Source organism: Microcaecilia unicolor, chromosome 3, assembly GCF_901765095.1.
Source record: "Microcaecilia unicolor chromosome 3, aMicUni1.1, whole genome shotgun sequence".
Lineage (NCBI taxonomy): Eukaryota > Metazoa > Chordata > Amphibia > Gymnophiona > Siphonopidae > Microcaecilia > Microcaecilia unicolor.
Genome location: NC_044033.1, coordinates 322,333,190 through 322,355,095, shown reverse-complemented (window position 1 = coordinate 322,355,095; position 21,906 = coordinate 322,333,190). Strand labels below are relative to the sequence as shown.

The 21,906-nt window shown below is 39.5% G+C and overlaps 1 protein-coding gene across 1 annotated transcript in view; it reads left to right on the top strand.

Moving 5' to 3' along the window:
• The window catches only part of SNX9 (sorting nexin 9), a 378,115-nt gene that overhangs the window by 318,221 nt on the left and 37,988 nt on the right, over positions 1-21,906 (top strand). Inside the window, 4 exon segments of the mRNA XM_030198382.1 lie at positions 2,282-2,359; positions 6,538-6,614; positions 13,819-13,908; positions 17,452-17,566. Of these exon segments, the coding sequence (XP_030054242.1) occupies positions 2,282-2,359; positions 6,538-6,614; positions 13,819-13,908; positions 17,452-17,566 (360 nt within the window).

Genomic DNA, 21,906 nt, shown 5'->3' with positions numbered 1-21,906 from the left:
ATAGCCATATGGGGTCAGACCAATAGTCCATGTAGCCCAGTGTCCTGTTTCCAACAGTGGCCAATTGAGCACAGTGATCCCCCTAAGACCATTTTCAAGCTCACTTCTGACCTGACCTCCACAAAGTTTTATTAAGCACTTGTTGTACCGCACATTAAGTAGCGTATCTGAGCAGTTTACAATCCTAACAGATAATAAAAAAGAAAGAGGAAAAAAGAATAGGTGGACAATGTAGGAGGGAGGAAAAGGATCTACAATAAATAAGAAAGATGGGGCAGTAGTGGAAGACAGCAGAGAAGATTGAGAAGTAGGTCTGAGTTGGCTGTCAACAAAAGCACCTTCAAAAAGAAATGTTTTTAGGTCAGATTTAAATTCTCTAGAGAGGTCTGCAATCTAAGATGCAAGGGTAGAGCATTCCATATGGTGGAGCCGGTGACTGAAAGAAATGATGCATGGTGTTGTATCTAATTTGTCGAAATGAAGGAATAACTAGGAGGCGCCATTGGGATGGACAAAGAGCACATGATGGAGAATAAGGTGTCAGGACGTGCCAAAAAAAGAGGGAAGCCAGTACCCCTTATTTTGAAGACTAAAAGAAGAATCTTATAGATGATTCTGTGTGTGATTGGTATCCAGTGTGCATCTTTAAGGAAACGGGTGATGAACAAATTTCTTCGAACCTGTAATCAGTTTGATAGAATTGTTTGAATTAATTGAATGTGGTGTAAATCTTCCTGCCTCAGACTCCTCTACAGTGAAAAGTTGAGGACAAGAGAGTGGACTAATGTTTGAACAGCAGGGGGATAGAAAAAGGATCCAATCAATCGAATCAAACATAGTTTAAAGTAACAACGTTGGATCACAGTGGAGGGCAGAGGAGATCCTGTTACATCCAGAGGTATAGGAACCACCTTCCTTCCACTCTTCTCAATCAAGACAGGGACCTCACACTCATCTTAGACAACAGAGGGCCCAAAAGTGCCAGCCAGTTCTGCAGCCAAAGCTTGAGATAGGGTTTTGATTGCTCCATGAGAACCTAACCAGAGTTCCAGTATTCATGCTGGACATCCCTCCAGTAGGAGAGGAGGCCCGAATTTAGGCAAATCATTGACCCCTTGTGACATTAAACTGGTGGATACTGAAAACTGTCGAGGTAAGATACAGTCTTCATCTATTTTGACGTTCCACCAAAAGCATTGTGGTCAAGCTTTTCATATCAGGAAATACAGAAGAACTCTTTCCTCTTAGAGGAAAATGTGACTGAACCTGTTCACCAGGGTAAAGAAGCCAGGGATTTTTCACCAAGTATTTCCATTTTGGCACTCCATCTTACTTAGCAACCCTTGTTGCTCCATACACCCCACTGAGACTTCTATGTTTTTTAAATGAGCGGCATCTCCACATTCCTTCTCCCAGAGCTGCATGGCTTGACTTAACCAGAACCAGTGCATTCTTTTGCATATGGCCCTCCTTATGAAATGCTCTACCATCATAAATGCACCTTGAAACATCCTACTTTAAATTTTGGGTGGCCTTAAAAGCGTAGCTTTTCCAGCTAGTGTCCAGTAACGCCCCTATAGATTGCAGCATTGCATTGCAAGTTCACTGGCCCCCTCTCCCTTTCCTTTTTTTTTTCTCTCTTCCTTTTTCTGTCCTATAATAATTGTGTTCCTTTTCCTACTGTATTTTTAATTGATTTTAATTGATTTGCTATAATAGGGAAGTCAGGAAGGGGATAAATATTTTTTCACATCACTGTATATGATTCCTATTTGAAAGATAGAGGGATGTGTTAGACTACGCTATTCTAACCCTATCAGTGAATTTCAGTTACTGCAAACTGATGCCATACTATTTCAGGCAATTGGTTCTTACCCAAGACTAGATAGTTTTCATGTAACAATTTGTGCTATCTCAAAATAGAAATTAGATACAGTAAGGATAACTAACCCTGTTACAATGCTGTGTGGAATAGTCTCTTTTTGCTGCACAAGAGTATTTCTGAAATAGAGCAGTTTGATCTAATTTGACCAATGCAACTGTCTGGATTCCCTGTTGTGTCTTATTTTTTTTTCGGGGGGGTGGGGGGGGGGGGGGGGTTGCTCAAGCTTATGTGATGCAGTGCACAATTCATTAGCTCTGGTATCCATGTAAAATAAGATTTTAGAATCCCAAATTTAAATTGCAGATTGGACTTTTTGAAAGGGGGAACTTGATACTTACTTTGATTTTCTCTGGGTTACAAATGTTGTTTTTTTTTTTTTTCTTCATTTCTCTCAAGCATTACCAAAGGAATATCAGAAGATAGGAAAAGCCCTACAGACCTTGTCTAGTGTCTTTAGCACTAGTGGTTATCAAGGTAATGTTTCTTTCCATGGTATAAGCATTTTTTGTTTGTTGTATTCAGTACTAAATGGGATACAGTCAGGGTTGGTACATTGTAAACTTGAAAATATCTAAAAGATCTATGAAATGCTTAATTGGCAGAAGTGCTTGAGATGAGATGCAAACACAAGTAGCAGTCCTGCATAAAAACAATGGCATAAAAATGATTAAAACATAACAAAATTAAGCATAAAGGAAACTATAAAATTTATTCTCCGAGGACAAGCAGGACCTTATGCATGCTCGGGTGCCTTCCTACCCGACTCTAGAGCACAGCACCATTAGGCTCAGCATCAGCCAGGTAATATCAAGGTTTTTCTGTGCAGGTGAGCTCCTTTGCCCTCATCATTGAGCCATTTAATTTTTGCATTGGTGGTTTTCCCGTTCGTGTCCAGAAAAAAAGTTTCCAGCAGCTTTAAATGCTGTGTCCGGTGCAACAAGGCCATCTCTGGAACCGATTCCCATAGTTGCTGCCTGCAGTGCCTGGGCCTAGAACTCCTCTGTGTTCTTTGTTTGCATATGCAGAAAAGGACCCAGAAAACTAGAGAGGCCCAGCTCAAGAAGCTTTTTGGTGCAGTCTGGTCCATCAACGTCTGCATCGGAAGCATCAGTATTGATGGTTGTTAGAGCTCAGTCTGACATTGGGAGTGCACCAGCATGGAGGAAGTCTCCACCTGCTTCTACATCGGGCACCTAGGCAGGGCCTCGGGACCAGTCAACATAGGACCTGACACTGAGGAAGTGTGTGAATTTGACAACCTCATCTTCAGCACTGAGAGATCCTTCTGCCAACCATTTAGTGACGATAAAGAAGCATTGTCCTGTCCCCCTTGAGGCATGGTGCTGGGAGCTGTGGGTTATTGGTGTTGCCAGAACCCAAGAAGTGTCAGGTTCAAGAGAACCGCACCGCCTCCGTAGTTGTGGTGCTAATGCAGCAATCTCCACATAGCCAGGCCACTGTTTCCAATTCAACACCGACAACTGCAAGCGAACTTTGGCCATCTGCCTGGAGTGGACTAAAACCCATAGACAGTCCACCCAGCTTTTTGTTTCTTTTGACCTAAACAGGATGAGGGCAACCATTGGTAAGCACACTTTGTCCAGTTGGCTAGCAGACTGCATCTCTTTCACTTATGCCCATGTTGGCCGACTCAAAATGGCGTGTTATGGCTCACAATGTCTGAGCCATGGTGGTGTCGATATCCCAGTTGAGATCAGCCTCTATTGAAGAGGATTTTAGACCTGTAGTGTGGTTTCAGTCATACATTCACATCTCACTACTGCCTTAAGCAGAGTACCAGACGTGGCAGCCGATTTGGTCAGAAAGTTCGAACACGGTAAATGACAGCAGGTAAAGACCCGTACAGTCCATACAGACTTCTTGAATAACAATCCTAAACATCATATAGACATTAATCATCCTAATATCTGGGCAAATAATTCCATAAAAATATAAATAATAAATCGTAAATCCTAATAAATAAAATATTGATGGGGCTTGATAATGTAAGGAATGGGTTAACTGTTTAAAAAGTTTCACATTTTTAACACTAATAATTTGAGCAAAAGCAGATTCTGGAAAGAGTAGACCCTCATACCTTATTATAATTGTATATATGTCAACATATAAAATGGAGCATGACTATACAAAACTTTATGAATCCTTGCACAATGTTTAAATTGAATTCAAGCCATAACTGGTAACCAATGAAGTTTACAATAAGTTGAGTTTACGCTATCAAATTTTGAAACTGTATAAATCAACTGAACAGTATTTTGCACAGTCTGCAGTTTCTTATAAGAAATGTAGAACATCCTAAATATGCTATGTTACAATAATCCATTAAGGATTTGGACTAAGAGACAAAAAATGGAGGGGTTATAGAATTTTCTGATATTTCTTAATTTCCTAAGTACTAAGACCTTTATATTAATAGATTATCCTATCTTTTCCATACTAGATAGGCTGTCTACTTGAACTAATACTTGAACTGAAGATTCAAATTCATAGTCGATACCATCGAACACAAAAGTTGGATTTATTAATACCTCCACTGGTTGACCTATCCAAAGAAATGTTTTATCTTTAATTTCAGTCTATAAGTTGATACACTTCTCTTCAACAAAGCCTACAAAGAGAACTCATTCATAGCCTTACAAAACTACCTCACCAATCCACCCAGTTATTAAAGTCCACCTTCTATACCTTATATCCTGCCTAACACCTTCCTTCTCTCTTCCCTTACTTAATCTTTGTACATTAATAACTGTATCTGATATCATGGAATGACTTTGTCATAACAATACTCTGTAAGCCACATTGAGCCTGCAAATAGGTGGGAAAATGTGGGATACAAATGCAATAAATAATAATAATAATACCCATTTCTCGACTATAGACAGGCATAGTTTGCTACCTGACAAATCATTAACATTATTTTATGGTAGAGGAAGAATAGCTCTGAGATTGTTCACATATATATAGCAAGAAACATTGATGCTGTCGAGTTCAACACCCAAGGATTGCATCATAGGATTGAACAAAATTGGGGAAAGTGGTAAACCTTGTGGGACACCACAGTCTACTCTCTATGGGCCAGACTGTAGCCTTGAACTTTTACCCTGTATGTTCTGATTAAAAAGAAAATACCTCAAACCAATCAAACACAGGACATGTAATTCCAATATCACTTAGAATCTGAAGCAGTATCCCATGGTCGACAAGATCAAATGCACTAAAGATCAAATTGAACCAAAATGGCTCGACGTCCCTGACTTAATAATGACTTAGCAGATGGAATCAAAGAGTCCACTATTGTCTCTGTATTAAAATCCTTTCCTAAATCCAGATTGAGCAGGATTTAAAATGTCAAAATTTTCCAGATAGTTGGCCAAATGGGATGTCACCTAGTCTTCCATAATCTTAATCAGTAAAGGGATAGATGTGACTGGTCTATAATTTGTGACATCTAACGAACTAACCCCCCTGTTCACTAAGCTGCATGTCAGTCCTGACACAGCCCATTCAAAGTGAATGGGCTGTGTCGACATTAGTGCACCACCAGCTGCTAGCGCTGCTTAGTAAATAGGGTAAGGAGTTTCTTATTTTTCACAATAGTCAACACTATATTGGAAATTGGAAAAGTACTAGTTCAGAATTTAGCTATTCAGTCAAGGTTTTGAGAAAAAAGTTGGTATTGTTCTTTAACAGACAAAGGCGCACATCTAAGATTTGGCATATTTTCTTAATAAAGCATTAACTTAATCTGTTAAAATGGTAAATTGAGACCAAATCCTGTCTTCTGGTACTGCTATTTTTGAATTTGTGAGTGAATCAATAGGAAGTACATTACAATTTGCATACTCCCTCAGATCTTGGAACTACCATTCAGTGATTTTGTTAGGATAATATTACAGGAATGCTAAAAAAAAAAAATCATCCCATACATTCCTTAATCTTCACTTCCCAAATTGTAAAGGTCTTAAGTACAAACTAACGCATGCGTCAACCTTTTCCTACCTGAGCACACAATTCTGGAATGCGTTACCGCAAAACCTAAAAACGACCTATGAACAAGCCAACTTCCGAAGTCTACTGAAGACTAATCTCTTCAACAAGGCATACAGCAATGATCAACAAATATGAATTTATGTACACACAGCCAGAATTGCCCCTACAATATTTGCTGCCAAACTACTATCGTGTCCTTCATTATCATAATACCCAAGATCTTCTACCATTATAAAATGTACAATTTCTTTATGATTCTCATACATTTCTTAAATTTCTATTACTACGCTTGATTGTTAAATAATACCATGTTCTATCATTATCATATTACCCAAAATTCTTCTGTTATTACTAAATGTATACTTTCTCATGTATTCTCATTAATCATGATGTATTGTAAGCCACTTTGAGACCGCAAAAAGGTGGGAAAATGTGGGATACAAATGCAACAAATAAATAAATAAAATCTGCCACGCTTTCTGAAGTTAACTTCATTTTTGGTCTTGGTGTTTGCTTGGTTGTTTTTTTATTTTTTTTTTTAAGTCAAACAATATGTCGAGCATGGGTATATTGAAGACCCAATTATTTGGTAGCATACTGTGCCATTCCAGTGGTTATATGCTGTTTTGTACTGTTTGCAGGTGAATCGGACCTCAACAATGCTATAACAGAAGCTGGAAAAACTTATGAAGAAATAGCTAGCCTAGTAGCTGAACAGGTCAGAGCTTTATTTTTATATTTGTTTCAGCTGGTCAAGAAAAATTTGTATTTACATAACTCAAGACCCATGTACAGAAAATTGGGAATTCCATTTCATATTGAGCATTGCTGAGTTTCCACTTTGTAACAAAGTATTCTTTCTAAAAATACAAGGACTAGGGGGATGCAGTGAAGCTATTAAGTAGTACTATTCTATTCTGTTCGGTGGCTTATTTATTCCACTTTTATCTCAGCAATTCAAAGTGTATTACAAAAAATATTAACTAGAAAGAGTTAAATTCACTTCCTTAGGTCTTTCAGAGGGTGTCTCCCAGATGTTGCTAGCTTCCAGAAAAGACTCCACTTAAAGATGTTATTCTTTCAAATGGAGGAAGTTTTCCATCTGGTGTGAGAACAAGGCCCCAGATCCCCTTGCTTGCTCTACACAGCCCTGCTTTGAATACTTTCTATATCTATCAGAGCCTGGTCTAAAGATCAATTCTGTAAGGGTTCACCTTAGTGCAATTGGTGTTTATCAATGTGTAGAAGGTAAGCCCATCTCTGGACAGCCTCTAGTAGTTCACTTCATGAGAGGTTTGCTTTTCTAAAAGACCCTGTTGAACTTCCACCAGTGTCATGGGATCTCAGCGTCGTTCTCACCCATCTGGTGAAAGCTCCTCTTGAGCCACTGCATTCCTGCCATCTGAAGTACTTGACCTAGAAGGTAGTTTTCTTGGTGGCTGTTACTTCAGCTCATAGAGTCAGTGATCTTCAGTTCATCACAGTAGAGTAGTCCTCCACACGCACCCTAAGTTTCTGCCGAAGGTGGTGTCAGAATTTCATGTGAGCCAGTCGATTTGTTTTGCCAGTATTCTTTCCCTGACCTCGTGCTCATCCTGGCAAAAGCAGCTTGCACACCTTGGATTGCAAGAGAGCGTTAGTTTACTACATGGAGCGGACCATGCCCCACAGACAGTCCGCCCAACCTTTTGTTTCTTTCAATCTCAACAGGATGGGGGTCACCAGGGAAATAAACCATTTCTAGTTAGCTGGCAGATTGCATTTCCTTCATTTATGCCCAGGCTGGGCTGGCCCTAGAGGGTCATATCAGGGCTCACGTTGTCAGAGCCATGGATGCATTGGTAGTCCACTTGAGGTCAGCCTCCATTGAAGAAATTTGCAAAGCTGCTACATGGTCTTCAGGCCACACATTCACATCTCACTATTGCATTGAGCAGGATACCCAACAGGACAGTTAGTTGAGGCAGACAGTGTTGCAGAATCTATTGAGGGTCTAGAATCCAACTCTACCCTCTTAGGCCCATTTTATTCTGTTCCAGGCTGCACTCTCATTCAGATTGTATATAGTTTTAGGTTAATCTGTGTTATGTCCTTGCCGTTGTGAGGCCCAATTGACCATAGTTTGTTGTTTTTGGTGAGCCTGGATGCTAGGGATTCCCCCCTTGTGAGAATTAAGCCTGCTTGTCCTCAGAGAAAGCTAAGGTACTTACCTATAGCAGGTGTTCTCCGAGGTCAGCAATCCCTCTCAAAATCCCTCCCACCTCCCTTTGGAGTTGTTTCCTTTTTATTTTTACTTTATGTTTGCTGTGGAGACCGCGTTCTCATGGTGGGAAGGAAGGTACGAGTGCATGTGCGGTGGAGCGTGTCATGCTCCACAAAGCTCTACTTATAGTCATTCTAAGTTCCGGACCAGGCGACGGAGGTTGGCATCACCCACTTGTGAGAATTAATAAGCCTGCTGTCCTCGGAGAACACCTGCTAGAGGTAAGTACCTTAGCTGTCTGAGTAGCCTGAGACTAAAATGAAGCAGTTTCTTTCAGGAACTGGTAATTTAGTTAAAACTGACTTGAAAAGTTGAGGCCCTGTGTTATTTATTTATTTTATTTTTGTTACATTTGTACCCCGTGCTTTCCCACTCATGGCAGGCTCAATGCATTTTTTTTCCATTTCATCATCTATTTATTTAAATATTTCTTTTATTGGTTTTCAGTACAAACATAAGCAAGAGCTCACAACATAACAACAAGCAATATTTTACAAAGTATGGCAACACTGGCGCTCACATTTAAGAAGTAGCAATCTATATCTAGAATCAAATTAAGTGAAAACAAAGATGGAGGAAAGAGGACAAGAAGAGGGAAAGGGGAGGGGGCTGGAGGGTACAAATCAAAGTATAAAGCATGCATATGTCATAAAATACATCAAATTTAGTACTTATCTCTGTACCGTATCAAAATAAGAGACAAGTGGTAGCCATTTTTCCCTATATGAAGCAAAACGAGAAGATTTCTTTGCAAGGTGTGATTCAAATTTGTAAATTTGGAGCACTAGGTTCCACCATTCCTGGTAGGTAGCCTGATGTAAAGACTTCCAGTGGGAGAAGATTACCTTCAATGCCAAAGAAACCATGGTACTAACAAGAGCCCCTTCACCAGGAGTCAACAGACTCTTATAATACTGATCCCTGAGAATCACAACCTGATAAGTGAGTGAGCCAGGAAGGTGAAAAATGTCTACCAATTGTGACCAGATTTCTAGCCAGTACTTACGAAGGCACACACAATCAAAGGTTAGATGCTTTACAGAACCCACTTGAGACTGGCAAGACCAGCATAATCTAGAGTTAGAGGAATTGATAACATGCAACTTATATGGCGTCCAAAGAGATCTATGCATAAAGAAATACATAGACTTTATAGTATTAGAAGAGTTAGAGCACCGGAAAAGGGACTTCCAAAGCTGCTCCCACTGCTTATCAGATATACGTTGTTGTATGTCTTCCTCCCAGCATCTACGTAAACCAGTACATTTAGTGCGGGAGTTGCTAAGAAGGTACTTGTAAATGTGGGAAGCAGAGTGACCAATGTGCTGAAGCTTTAGAGTAAATCAATAAGCTCTGGAGTTTGGGTCAGGAACTGGGCGTTTAACCTATCATTGGATTTCTTTTTTACCATGGAGCTAACCTGAAGCCATTGGTAAAATTGGGTGTCAGTGCAAATTCTGATTTCATCTCTGAGAAGGTTTTCCATGTCTGCCTACTCATATGGATCATATCTTTTAAGGCCCAAATCCCTATACGCTGCTACTGAGACCACGAAACTTGTTTATTGCCAATTTTAAAGTTAAGATTATTCCATATAGGGGTGAGTGGCGTAGCAGACCAAGGGATATCCATTAATTTATCTAAGGATACCATTAATTTATAGGTGGTGTGAATGAACAGATTAGACACAATGCTCTTGGGGAGGCACATGCCAATGATATGGGAATGCTGTAACGGGTCAATAAGGGCCTGTTCAAAGGTTAACCATCTGGGCGGGGAGGCAACATTTATAGGGGAAATCCATTCCATGCCCTGCCGCATAATGAAGGCTTTATGATAAAGCAGGAGATAAAGAAATTTCACACCACCATGGCCTTTTGGGAGCTTAAGTTTGCTCAGAGAGATCCTGGGCAATCTAAGATTCCATAAAAAGTTGGTGAGCATCTTTTCTAGCCGCCTATAAAAGGCACAAGGAAAGAGAAGGAGGGATCATGCTCAACGTGATTTTAAGGACTACCATCATTTTAATAGTATCTAGCCGTCCCCACCAAGTGAGGTTTAATGGGGACCAGGACACCAGTGAGGCTTCAACCTGTGAGATTACTTTGTCAGAGTTAATTTTAATGGTGTGGGTGAGGTCTCTATCAAAGAAGACACAGAGATACTTTATAAAAGAGGATATCCATTTGCAGGGCAACTCAGAAGCAGTAAAAGGAGTACAGATGTCATTCAAAGGCATCATTTCCGTTTTATCCCAATTAACTTTGTAACCTGAAATTTTCGAGAACCTAGATATGAGGTTAAAGAGGACTTTCAAGGATGACTGAGGGTTGGTGAGATATAACACGATTTCATCCGCATATGCTGAGAGCTTGAACTCTTTCGAGCCCAGATGGATACCAGCAATATCAGCGGATTGACGGATTGCCACTAGGAGAGGTTCACACCATATGAATATATGGATCAGGGAAATCAAATTGCTTAAGAACAATAAACAGATATTTCCATTCTCCCCGGTTAAAGGCCTTCTCCGCATCAAGGGAAACAGACAGCACGGGATAGTCCTTTGACTGAGCAAAGTGTATTACATGACAAAGCAATCTGGCGTTATCAGCACCACTTCTGGACTTAACAAAACCAACCTGATTCCTGTGTACAAGAGATGGAATAATGTTCTCAATTCTGCAGCACAAAATCTTTGCATAAATTTTATGGTCAGTATTTAACAGTGAATTTGGTCTGTAGTTCTGTACAAAGGTTGCGTCTCTGTTGGGCTTGGGCAGCACTATTATGTTGGCATCCAGAAAGTGCCCCGAAGAAGTAGACTCTAGCAACGTGTGGAAATAAGTCAGCAGATGTGTTGATATAGTGGAAGAGAAAACCATATAAAATTCCGTGGGGATGTCATCTGGTCCTGGCGCTTTACCCAAAGGTAGTTTATTAATTGCAGAATTTATTTCATCAAGGGAGATAGGTTTGCTGAGCTGCCTGATGTGACTGTCCGAAACACGTGGTAATTGTAATGCTGATAGAAAACGATGAACATCATTATCCTGAGCTACAGAATCTGAAGAGTACAGGGACCTGAAGAAGGATTCAAAAGCCTCTAGAATTTGAGAAGAGGAGGTTAGTGATAACCCTGTTGGGGATTTAACCATTGCAATCCTCTGACTAGTCTTCCTGCCCTTCAAATAAGTTGCAAGCAGTTTACCAGCTTTATTTGCATCCGAATAATATACAGCACTTTGTTTAAAGGTTATCGCATTAGGTATATTGGGTAGCAGAGAGTTGTACTGTAACTTGAGCGACTGCAGCTGCTGATGATAAGGTGTAAAGTGACGCTTCACGCTGATGAATTTCCTCTTCCAAATCAGTAAGTTTAGCTCTGTTGACTTTGCGGATATGAGATGAGTAGCTGATTATTTCCCCCCTAAGCCAGGATTTAAACGCTTCCCAAACTACTATAAAAGAGGGTACAGTGTCTTTATTGACATTAAAAAACTCAACCATCTTGCGGGAGCTATGCTGTAAAAATACAGCCTCTGACAACAGAGTAACATTGAGTCTCCATAGAGATGAGTTAGGCTTACTGGCTGTCCAAGCGAAGTCACAAGATATGGCAGTATGATCGGAAACTGAGATATCATGTATTTTTGCAGCTGTCCTTAGATCCCAAAAGGTAGTCAATTCTGGAGTAAGTGCCATGAGATGCATTTTTAAGAGAGATTGTGTTTGAGTGAGAGCAGCTCTTGAACAGAGGTGACCCGAATCCTGAACAGTGACTTCATTTTATTTTAATGTTAGTTAAATGCCCACAGTGACTTCATACCCATATATATAGGGAATGGACTTCTGAATAAGAATGAGGGAGATAGGGTATTTCTTCTTTACAGGTAATTGTAAAGACAGATGACAAGCCATTGGAAGTGGCACACCTTTGAAGGTGTGCCACACAAGTAAGGCCAAAGTCCTTTGAAGTCATAAGTGGCATCCGCATCTACACGCCTAAGGAAAACTACATTCTATGTTGGGACTTGGATAGCGCGTGGGGTGGAGTTTCGCTTATTCTGCCTGTGGCAGTTAACCAACGAGATTTCAAATTTACCGCCCCTTTGTCACGCGCCAATCAGCTTCCATATTCCGTGCGTGCGCTTATGAGGAGTCTTTCCTGCAGAGGAGCGGTCTTAAACCAAGCATATAAGCGAATCTTGCACTTATCAGTGGTGCGCTAAACCAAAGTTTGTTACCATAGAAATTGATGGTGCCAAAAACGGGACCAAAGTACGGCATGCAGTTAAACAGAGCATGCGCTTATCCGACGTGCACTTAAATGGAGTGCACTGTACTTATCTGATTGGAAGTGACTTGTTGAATTGTCAGAAGTAAATCCTGCTTTTCATAATTCAAAGAAGAACATTAATTGAAACTGTTAAAACGTTATCTGTATTAGAATTGTTGTACAGTCTGCACTTAAAAAAAAACCAAACAAACCCAACACTGCACTCTAAACCAAAGTGTGCATTTTAACACCTTGCAGTTTACCTGATTTTAATGAAGCTGCATATTTTTAATCTAAATATTTAAAAGTTAAATTATATTTGTATTTTAAGCATTTTAACATTTTTAAAGTATTTATTAAAATATTCTTGTGCAATACAGTATTTTAAATAACAATATTATTTTTTTCTTGTGAATTACCTACGTAGTGCCGATTTATAAGGAAAACCCAAAAGCCATGACAAAAATTCCATCAACATAAAAACGTAAGAGTAGCCATACAAGGTCAGACCAATGGTCCATCTAGCCCAGTATTCTGTTTTCCAATCAGTGGCCAAGCCAGGTGACAAGAACCTGGCAGAAACCCAGATCATGGCAACACTCCATACTACAAATCCCAAGGCAAGCAGTTGCTTTCCATGTCTGTCTCAATAGCAGACTATGGACATTTCCTCCAGGAATTTGTCCAAATCTTTTTTGAAACCCAGATATGCTAACTGCTGTTACTACCACCTCCGGCAAAGAGCGCCAGAGCTTAACTATTTGTTGAGTGAAAAAATATTTCCTCCTATTTGTTTTAAAAGTATTTCTATGCAACTTCCTTGAGTGTCCCCTAGTCTTGGTACTTTTGGAATGAGTAAAAAATCGATTTACTTTTACTCGTTCAACACTACTCAGGATTTTGTCAACCTCAATCATATCTCCCGTCTCTTTTCTAAGCTGAAGAGCCCTAACCTCTTTAGCCTTTCCTCATATGAGAGGAGTTCCATCAAAAGAGCTGTAATACCATACCACACCACTAGGGCATCCACAGTGTCCTTAAAATTATGAATATGCATAGATAAGGGATTGATGAGGAGCAAAGAGCCTCAAGACCTATGACAGGAAGAGAAGGGAGAGAATCCTGATGAGAGGTGGTAATGGGGAAACAAATGCATGATAAATTATATTTAACAATACAAGAAATAATATTCCATTAGGTGTCACAGCCCAGTCTGAGCTATGTTTGTTTTGCAGATGCATTTAATATCCTCCTAATTTGTCAGCCTGTTCATTAGAAATCTTTCTTTATGGATCTATGTTGCTGAACAGCCTGAATGTGTATTGCTCATGTGAGACACTTTAGCACTCAGTACTAATGTACCCTTTCTTTTATTATTAGCCAAAGAAAGATCTTCATTTTCTGATGGAAACCAATCATGAATATAAGGGGTTTCTAGGTTGCTTCCCTGACATTATTGGAACTCACAAGGTAAGCTTATTTGAAAGTTTATGGGTTGTAGATAAATTTATGGTGGAGGTGATGATATCGGTGACTTATGAAAATTGGGGGTTTTATTTTGCAAGGTTCTGAGCGGAGTGGGGACTGCAAGTACAAGCACCATTGACTTCCATTTGTTGCTGGTAGCTGAGGCAGCACAGTGTGTCTGCAGTTTTTGGATGGAGCCAAAAAAACAGCAAAGCCTGCTGTCCTTCTGTAGCTACCAGCTATTGGAGAAGGTCAGCATTTCTGGCAACTGAGATACCACATTAGGGTCCAGATACTGCAAAATGCAAACTTCAGATTTTTGTGTAAACACCACATTTCTGTGTCTGATTTGTACTAACTAACCAAAAAAGAGGAAATCCCTCACAAGCAGCAACGGCACACAACCACAGCAAAGGAGACAAAGATCACACAGACGATACTCAAAAAGTAAGAGTCTTTTATTCATATCCACAGACTCAATACGGGCCTGTGCTTTGGCCAGAAGGTCTGCTTCAGGAGTCTCTTATCTGATGCAACAGTAGTATATAATGTTTCTGTTGTCTGTAATTAATTGTTAGTAGCTTTATCAACATATAGCTGGACAATATCTTTCGCATAAAGAGATTTTACTGTTTGTATTATCATAAATATAAACTCCTCTTCTAAAGCTTAATTGGACTTGAGTATGAACAAGCCCATAGCTTTACATTGGGTTTTTGTTTGTGTGTGTAGCATTCCAGGATTCTGTGTAATGAAATGAATTTCTTAATCGTGAGTATTTGGGAAGATGGCCTGATGAACAAATTGTGGGACTGGCCACAGAGACTAGACCTTTTTTTTTTTTTTTCTTAAGCCTGTTTTTCTGGAGTGATCTTGCTTTGGGCTTGTAATCATTCTCTCCTGTTCCTTCATGATAGGGAAAAGAGCTTTCATTGCCTCATAATGTGTAATTTTCAAGTAGAGTGTATTCCAACTTCAAAGAAAGGCATAGTAGGAAAATGTTGCAAGTAAATAGCAACAAAGTGAAAAGTGGTGAAATTTTAAAATCTTACTATGCTTGTTCTTTTCTGGTCCTTTATAGGAAGCATTAATATCTGTATAAATACATGATGAAAAATCTTTTTGGTTATCCATGAGAAACGTGCCACAAATCTGGTGACTTGTAAATATTGCTAAAGTTCTGGCTAAGTCATATGTTACTACAGTTGTGAACAACAAAACAGAAAAGGGGAAGACTGATCTGATTGCAACACAAGGGCTAATGTTTATTAAAATGTACCACAGACTCAGTGCAGTACTGTGTCAGAAATCAAAAACCAATTCACTGCAATGGATAGCACAAAGACAAATAAGTTCATTAGACCAAAAAATGGCCGTATAACTACCAAAACAGCAGCATCCAAACATTCCACAGTCGGAACACACACTTGCAAGTCTTGGCACTGCACCAACTATTGTACAGCAGAGAGAGGGAGCAAAGTACAAAATTGGACTTCCTTTAAGTCCAAACAACAAAAAAAACACCAGGGGCCTCAAAAAAAGGGGCACAATTCTTTAATCGTACACTTTAAGAGAACAGTCTTCAAAAAAGGCCCGACACGGGCCGTGTTTCGGTGCACAGTGCACATTTTTCTTGCTACCATCTTGACCCCTGACGCAGGCAGATAAACTCAGTAGAAATACTGGATGATACGTGTGGCAGCAATATGTATTCCTCCACATGCGTAGTAAGATAGTAATACTGTCCTTTGATATTGGAGTCCATTATCGAAGGAGAGCATTGCTATCTTACTACGCGTGTGGAGGAATACATGTTGCTGCCACACGTATCATCCAGTGTTTCTACTGAGTTTATCTGCACATTTTCTTGCTACCATCATATTGAAGCAGAACTTGATAAATTTTACCACATTTTTGTGTTAGTATTCTAGCAGCTCCATTGGTTTAGGAGAAAACTGAATTTCTTTGTATGTGATGCTTTTTATTCGACAGACAAATTTAATTACCTTTCCATATGGGTCTTTTCTTCAGATGTCAGTTGCATTTTTATAACATGAATTGAAAAATATATTAATTATTAGCAGAAAACCTTTTGTTCAGCAGTTAAATATTTTGTGAACTCACTTTTCATTTAACAGTGGAAGAGTAGATGGGCAGAAACTAATTTTAATTTGCATGTCTTCTGACATATTTAGAGCTTCACTCATCAGTGATCCCACAGTAAAACATGTGTGTGTCAATTTTAGGCTATTAGGTAAAAAATATTACCAAATGTGCTCATAATTTGAAATGGACTATCACAGACGAAACAGGACAATTGCTTGTCCATACAGTAATTATTTAATCATTACACACTTAGTTAACACTGTGACACGCCCACATGCCCATTACCAAATTCTGCAGTCATGAGCACAGAAAAATTCAGTGGAGACACTTATCTTATTGAAGTTGACAGCTTATTAGCCAGGGCATCCTTGCATGGGTTCTGACATGGACCATGTTTCACTGCAGCTGTTTCAAGGAGCTCACACTGATAACAAGCTGAAACTGTTTGGTGTAATTTAGTTCTCTCATGCAGTCTCTTCTATTTTAATTAAAAAACCACCATCACAGTTTTTGAATTAAAATGGAAGAGACTTCATGAAACATCTAAATCATACTGAACAGCTTCAGCTTGTTATCAGTGTGGGCTCCTTGAAACAGCTGCAGCAAAACATGGTCCATGTTGAGACCCATTAAGGTTGCCCTGGATAATCAGCTCCAATAAGGTAAGATTCTTCATTGAATTATTTTAAAAATGTTTTTAAAAAGTTCTGAAAAAAAGTTTAGTTTGGTAATGGGCATGTGCCAGTGGTAGCTAAGGGGTCCTTTTTACTAAGCTGCAGGGAAAAAGGCCCTGTGGAAGTGATGGGGGGCCATTTTCCTGCACACTAGGGTCCTTTTTACTGCAGCAGGTAAAAAGCCCCTAAAAAAAAAATTGGCCATGCATTGAGTACTGTTATCACGTGGCCATGCGGGGGGAGAGCACTTCCATTTGAGGTGGCGGTAGGGGCTCCTGTGGTAATGATGCCCGATTACTACCGGTTAGCACTTAACTATTACATAAAAAAATATTTTTTGGCACACTGGAAATGGCGCACGCTCAAGCCGGAACTATCACCGGCAGCCAAGTTGAGCCGGCGGTAGTTCGAGGATAGTATGCGGTAAGCCTGGGTTGGGCTTAACCGACGCTTTGTAAAAGGGCCCCCAAGTGTGCCGTGATTAAATAATTACTCGTAGATTTGCAATTAACCTGTTTGGTCTGTGATGGTCCATTTCAAACTATGAGCACATTTGGTAATATTTTACCTAATAGCTTAAAATTGATGCATGGATATGTTTTACTGTGGCATCATTGATGATTGGCTTTATATATTTTCCCTCAATTTTGCACTGAGTTTGGTTCCTCTCTTGTATTTGTGTTAAGATCTTTAACAGTAAAAGTGATATCTGGTAACTTTGTTTAGAGAAGTCAAGCATTACAGTGGGGTTTTTTTTCCATTACAGGCAGCAATAGAAAAAGTGAAGGAGAGTGATAAATTGGTTGCCACAAGTAAAATCACACCTCAGGACAAGGTGAACATGGTAAAGCGAGTGAGCACCATGTCCTATGCATTGCAAGGTAAATTGTTCATTTGCAGTGATTTAAAAATAGGTTCTTGATGACTTGTTCAGCAACTATTTGAAAAGAAGAATTTTGGGAAAGAGAGACATCTTGTGGAAGAAAACTTCTGTGACATTATCTGTTGTTTTACAGCCTAAGTAGGGTTTTGGGGATTCATCATGCACTTAGCAGATGGTGTCCAAAAATACATTCTCTCCCAATGACCATTTTTGTTCACTTTTCTCTGGCCACTTTGGTCAGCCTTCATTTGTAACTTCTCAGTCCTCTGTTTTATATACCCCTACCAGCTTTTTCATTTATTGAGTGAACTCTACAATCATGAGAATCTGGTCACAGATGTCCCTACTGCATAATGACAGACTTCCTCCCACCTCAGGGGTTGTGAATCCTGCTTCTGCAACATCCCCAGTGCACACTAACTCAGAGAGCAGATGACCTGACTGAGGAAGTGAGCGCAGGTCCTCCTGCCACTAAGCTGGCTCAACAAAGTTTGTGTCCCCTTTACTAAGGCTTAGCATGTGCTAAATGTTGAGAAGTCCATATGTACAACATGAGATGCTCTGTGTTTAGCTCGCGCCAATTCCATTAGTGCATGCTAAGCTTTAGTAAAAGGGCCCATTTATTTTTTAAGTGGTTTCGATGGAGAGAAACTACAATTATTTTGTGGGGCAAGGTTTTTTATTTTATTCACATGCAATTCCAAGTAATTACTTGTCACAGAAAACAGGGCCAACAATGTACATAGAAACAAACATTTCACAAAAGAACATTAAATATTAAACAGAAATTTATTACAGCATTGATCTCTGCCCCCTAGCTCCCAAAAAGAAAGGACCCCAGAATCTTAGGAACAATAAAAGAAAGAAAAAAGAGGAAGAATTCTCAATCTTAATAAACAAGAACACCTTCAGATGTGGTTATATAATAACTAAGAATCAAGGAAATATGGGCATTAATACAATATTCACAAATTTTTTTTTATTAATATTCAAAAAATCTGTGTACAATAATTATTTTACTTTATTAACACACATCACAGAACACATCTAAAATTAGATACTCAACACCATACATACTTTACTCATACTCCAACATCACTAAAATTTTTGAAACCAGGGAAAAACTAACAGTTAAAGAAAACAAATACTGTTAGATTCTCACGTGGAGATCCATCCTCTGGTTGAATATAGAAAGTTTTAGCAGCGTTACACATACACCAGCTGCCGTACTTCCTCTTCTTACTAGTTTTAGCAGCGTTAAACCTGCACCCGCTGCCGTAATTCCTCTTCTTACTTTCTCCACGGAGCTCAGATTAAAATTCCAACAGTCTAAACCGTAGTTAATCCATCATGGTTTTCAATTCATAGTCCATATCAAAATCGGACATCTCTATCTTCAGTTTTGTAACAAGGCTTTCAATTTCTTTGCCTCTCACTTTCAGCTCAGTGGTTATTATATAGCCTGCTTTTAAGTAGCCCCAGAGCCCTGGTGAATTGTAGTAACAATTTAGAGAGGAAAGTTATTATCCAGAAATGCTTGTAGTACTTGAGATCATAGAAAATATATCTAACATTTCTAAATTTCGCCAAACATTTAACAGGGAATATCAAAAAGAATACTCCATTATTCTGAAGAACTCTATTGCTTAAAACTAGATTGGGAAAATGTCAAACTTTTTTTCCTAAGAACAATTCAGACCTATTTTAAAAGAATAAACTCAGTATATGATTCCTATCAATATGAATGGCAAAAGACACAAGTAGTGTTGCTTGATCTTCTACCAGTTTTGCGGAGGTCTCTAAAATGTCAACAATGTTCTTTCAGGTGAAAATACTGTATTTCCACCATCCACTCCCTGGTCTGCAATTTGCCGTCTTTTAAATGGTAATACAATCTATTCAAGGGAGGGAAGGCCTCTGTCGGAATCTTTAATTCATCAGCCTAATATTTCTAAAAAAGATCCCTTCATGTCATATGGGTTACTTGTGGAAAATTCAAGAATTTTAAGTTGAACCTGTTCATACTATCTTCCATTTGTTCATGTTTCCAATGCAGTATCATAAAATCTGAGCTATCCTATTTTGCAACCTTTGAATGTCATCTGCTTTCTTTCCCAGATCTTCTAATATGGTGCTTGATGTTCTACCAGTACCAGTCTCTAAAGCTGACCTTCTAGTAGTTATGACCTCTATATCCTTTTCTACTTGGTTAAACCTTTTCCTCATAGTTTGGTCCTGATTCTTGCCCGATTCTTTATTGCTTGCCAAATAGCTTCAAGGGTCGCAGATGAAAATGGTAAACAGTCTCCATTCCTCAGTTCTGTTGCCCATCCTGGCTTCCCCTTCGGAACCCCAATAGGGCTTAGACCTGTACAAAGGTAAGATTTTGCAGATCCAGCTGCAGTCTTGGGCATCTAAACCACACCTGTAGAAAAGTGCCTTCCTGTACCAGTTCTTGCCCCGCTGACTCCATGAGTTGCCTTTTTTAAGGAAAGTGACCTGAGTTGGCCAATCTTGGAAACAGGAAATATCTCAACTTAGTCAACATCTTTTATCAGAACCCAAGTCTGCTTCTAAGGTATGCAAATTACTACAACATTCAGATAAAAATGCCACTACCACTATGGAAAACAGCGGGTATTACAAGTCGATTGTGAATAAATAACAGAGGGGGAGAGGACCTCAGACTAGTGACAATTTTAATCAATTAAGATTATAATCATGTAGTCACAGGTATATAATCACTGGTCCTCTACCAACCTCCTCCCTCAATGTTCGTTTGTGCGCTTCTAATATTTATTAGTGCTGAACTTCTCCAACATATTCAATAAACAACACATTTCGTTGGCAGCTTTACAGGCTTGTTGGATATTTACCACAGTCCAGCTTTGTGGGGTGCTCTTCCCCTGATGAAGCCCCATGTGGTGAAACAGGACCATTGGGGAGCCCCTGGTTGGAGCAGTAATGAGCTAAGTAGCTGTGGTGTTTGTTGTTTATTGAATATGTTGGAGAAGTTCAGCACTAATAAATATTAGAAGCGCACAAACGAACATCGAGGGAGGAGGTTGGTAGAGGACCAGTGATTATATACCTTTGACTACATGATTATAATCTTAATTGATTAAAAATGTCACTAGTCTGAGGTCCTCTCCCCCTCTGTTATTTATTCACAATCGACTTGTAATACCCGCTGTTTTTTGGTTGTTGTGTGTTATAATCCAGCGGAGTGATCCCCTTTTGTTTTTGTTACTACCACTATGGAAAAAATTTAGGAAACTGAACTAGGATTAGAAAATGCTCAAGTCGATTGGAAAACATTCTGGTCTAAAACACACTGCCCATCTCTGTCAGCAGCTTTTACTGAAATCGTCATAGTAACATAGTAAGTGACTGCAGATAAAGACCTGAATGGTCCATCCAGTCTGCCCAACAGTCACCTTCATTATCAAGTCATGATTAAATCAACAATGAATGTGACATATACTTTATCACGAGTCTTTCTTTGGCATTTCTGGAGCATAGACTGTAGAAGTCTGCCTGGCTCTATCCTTTTGTTTCATCTACTGGAGTTGCCATCAATCCCACTTCAGCCTGTCCAAATCCATCTTGTCATTTGCGAGACTCAGACCGTAAAAGTCTGCCCAGCAAAGTCCTGGATTCCAGCTACTGGAGTTACCTTTGAAGCCCTTTCCAGCTTATCCTAAACCGGATTGCCATATACAGACACAGACCTACACAGTCTGCGTGGCAGCAACCTTAGTTCTTTACAGTCAGAGTAGCCATCCAAGCGTCACTCACACATCCACCTCCAGCCATTTAAGGGTTGTTTTTCATTTATTTATTTTTGCTTTCTACCATCTATTTTCTAAATAGAGTTCCTCTGTGTTCATCCCATGCCTTTTTAAATTCCAGCACTGTTTTTGTCTCTACCTCCTCCTTCAGGAGGGCATTCCAGGCATCGACCACCCTCTCCGTGAAAAAGAATTTCCTGACATTACTCCTAACTCTCCGCAACCTCAGCTCATATGCTCTAGTTTTATCATCTCTCCTTCTCTGGAAAAGGTTTGTTTCTATATTAATACCTTTTCAAGTATTTAAATGTCTGTTATATCTCTCCCCTGTCCCTTGGAGTGGAGGAGTGGCCTAGTGGTTAGTGCAGTAGACTTTGATCCTGGGGAACTAAGTTCAATTTCCACTGCAGCTCCTTGTGACTCTGGGCAAGTCACTTAACCCTCCATTGCCCCTGGTACAAAATAAGTACCTGAATATATGTAAACCGCTTTGAATGTAGTCGCAAAAACCTCAGAAAGGTGGTATATCAAGTCCCATTTTCCTTTT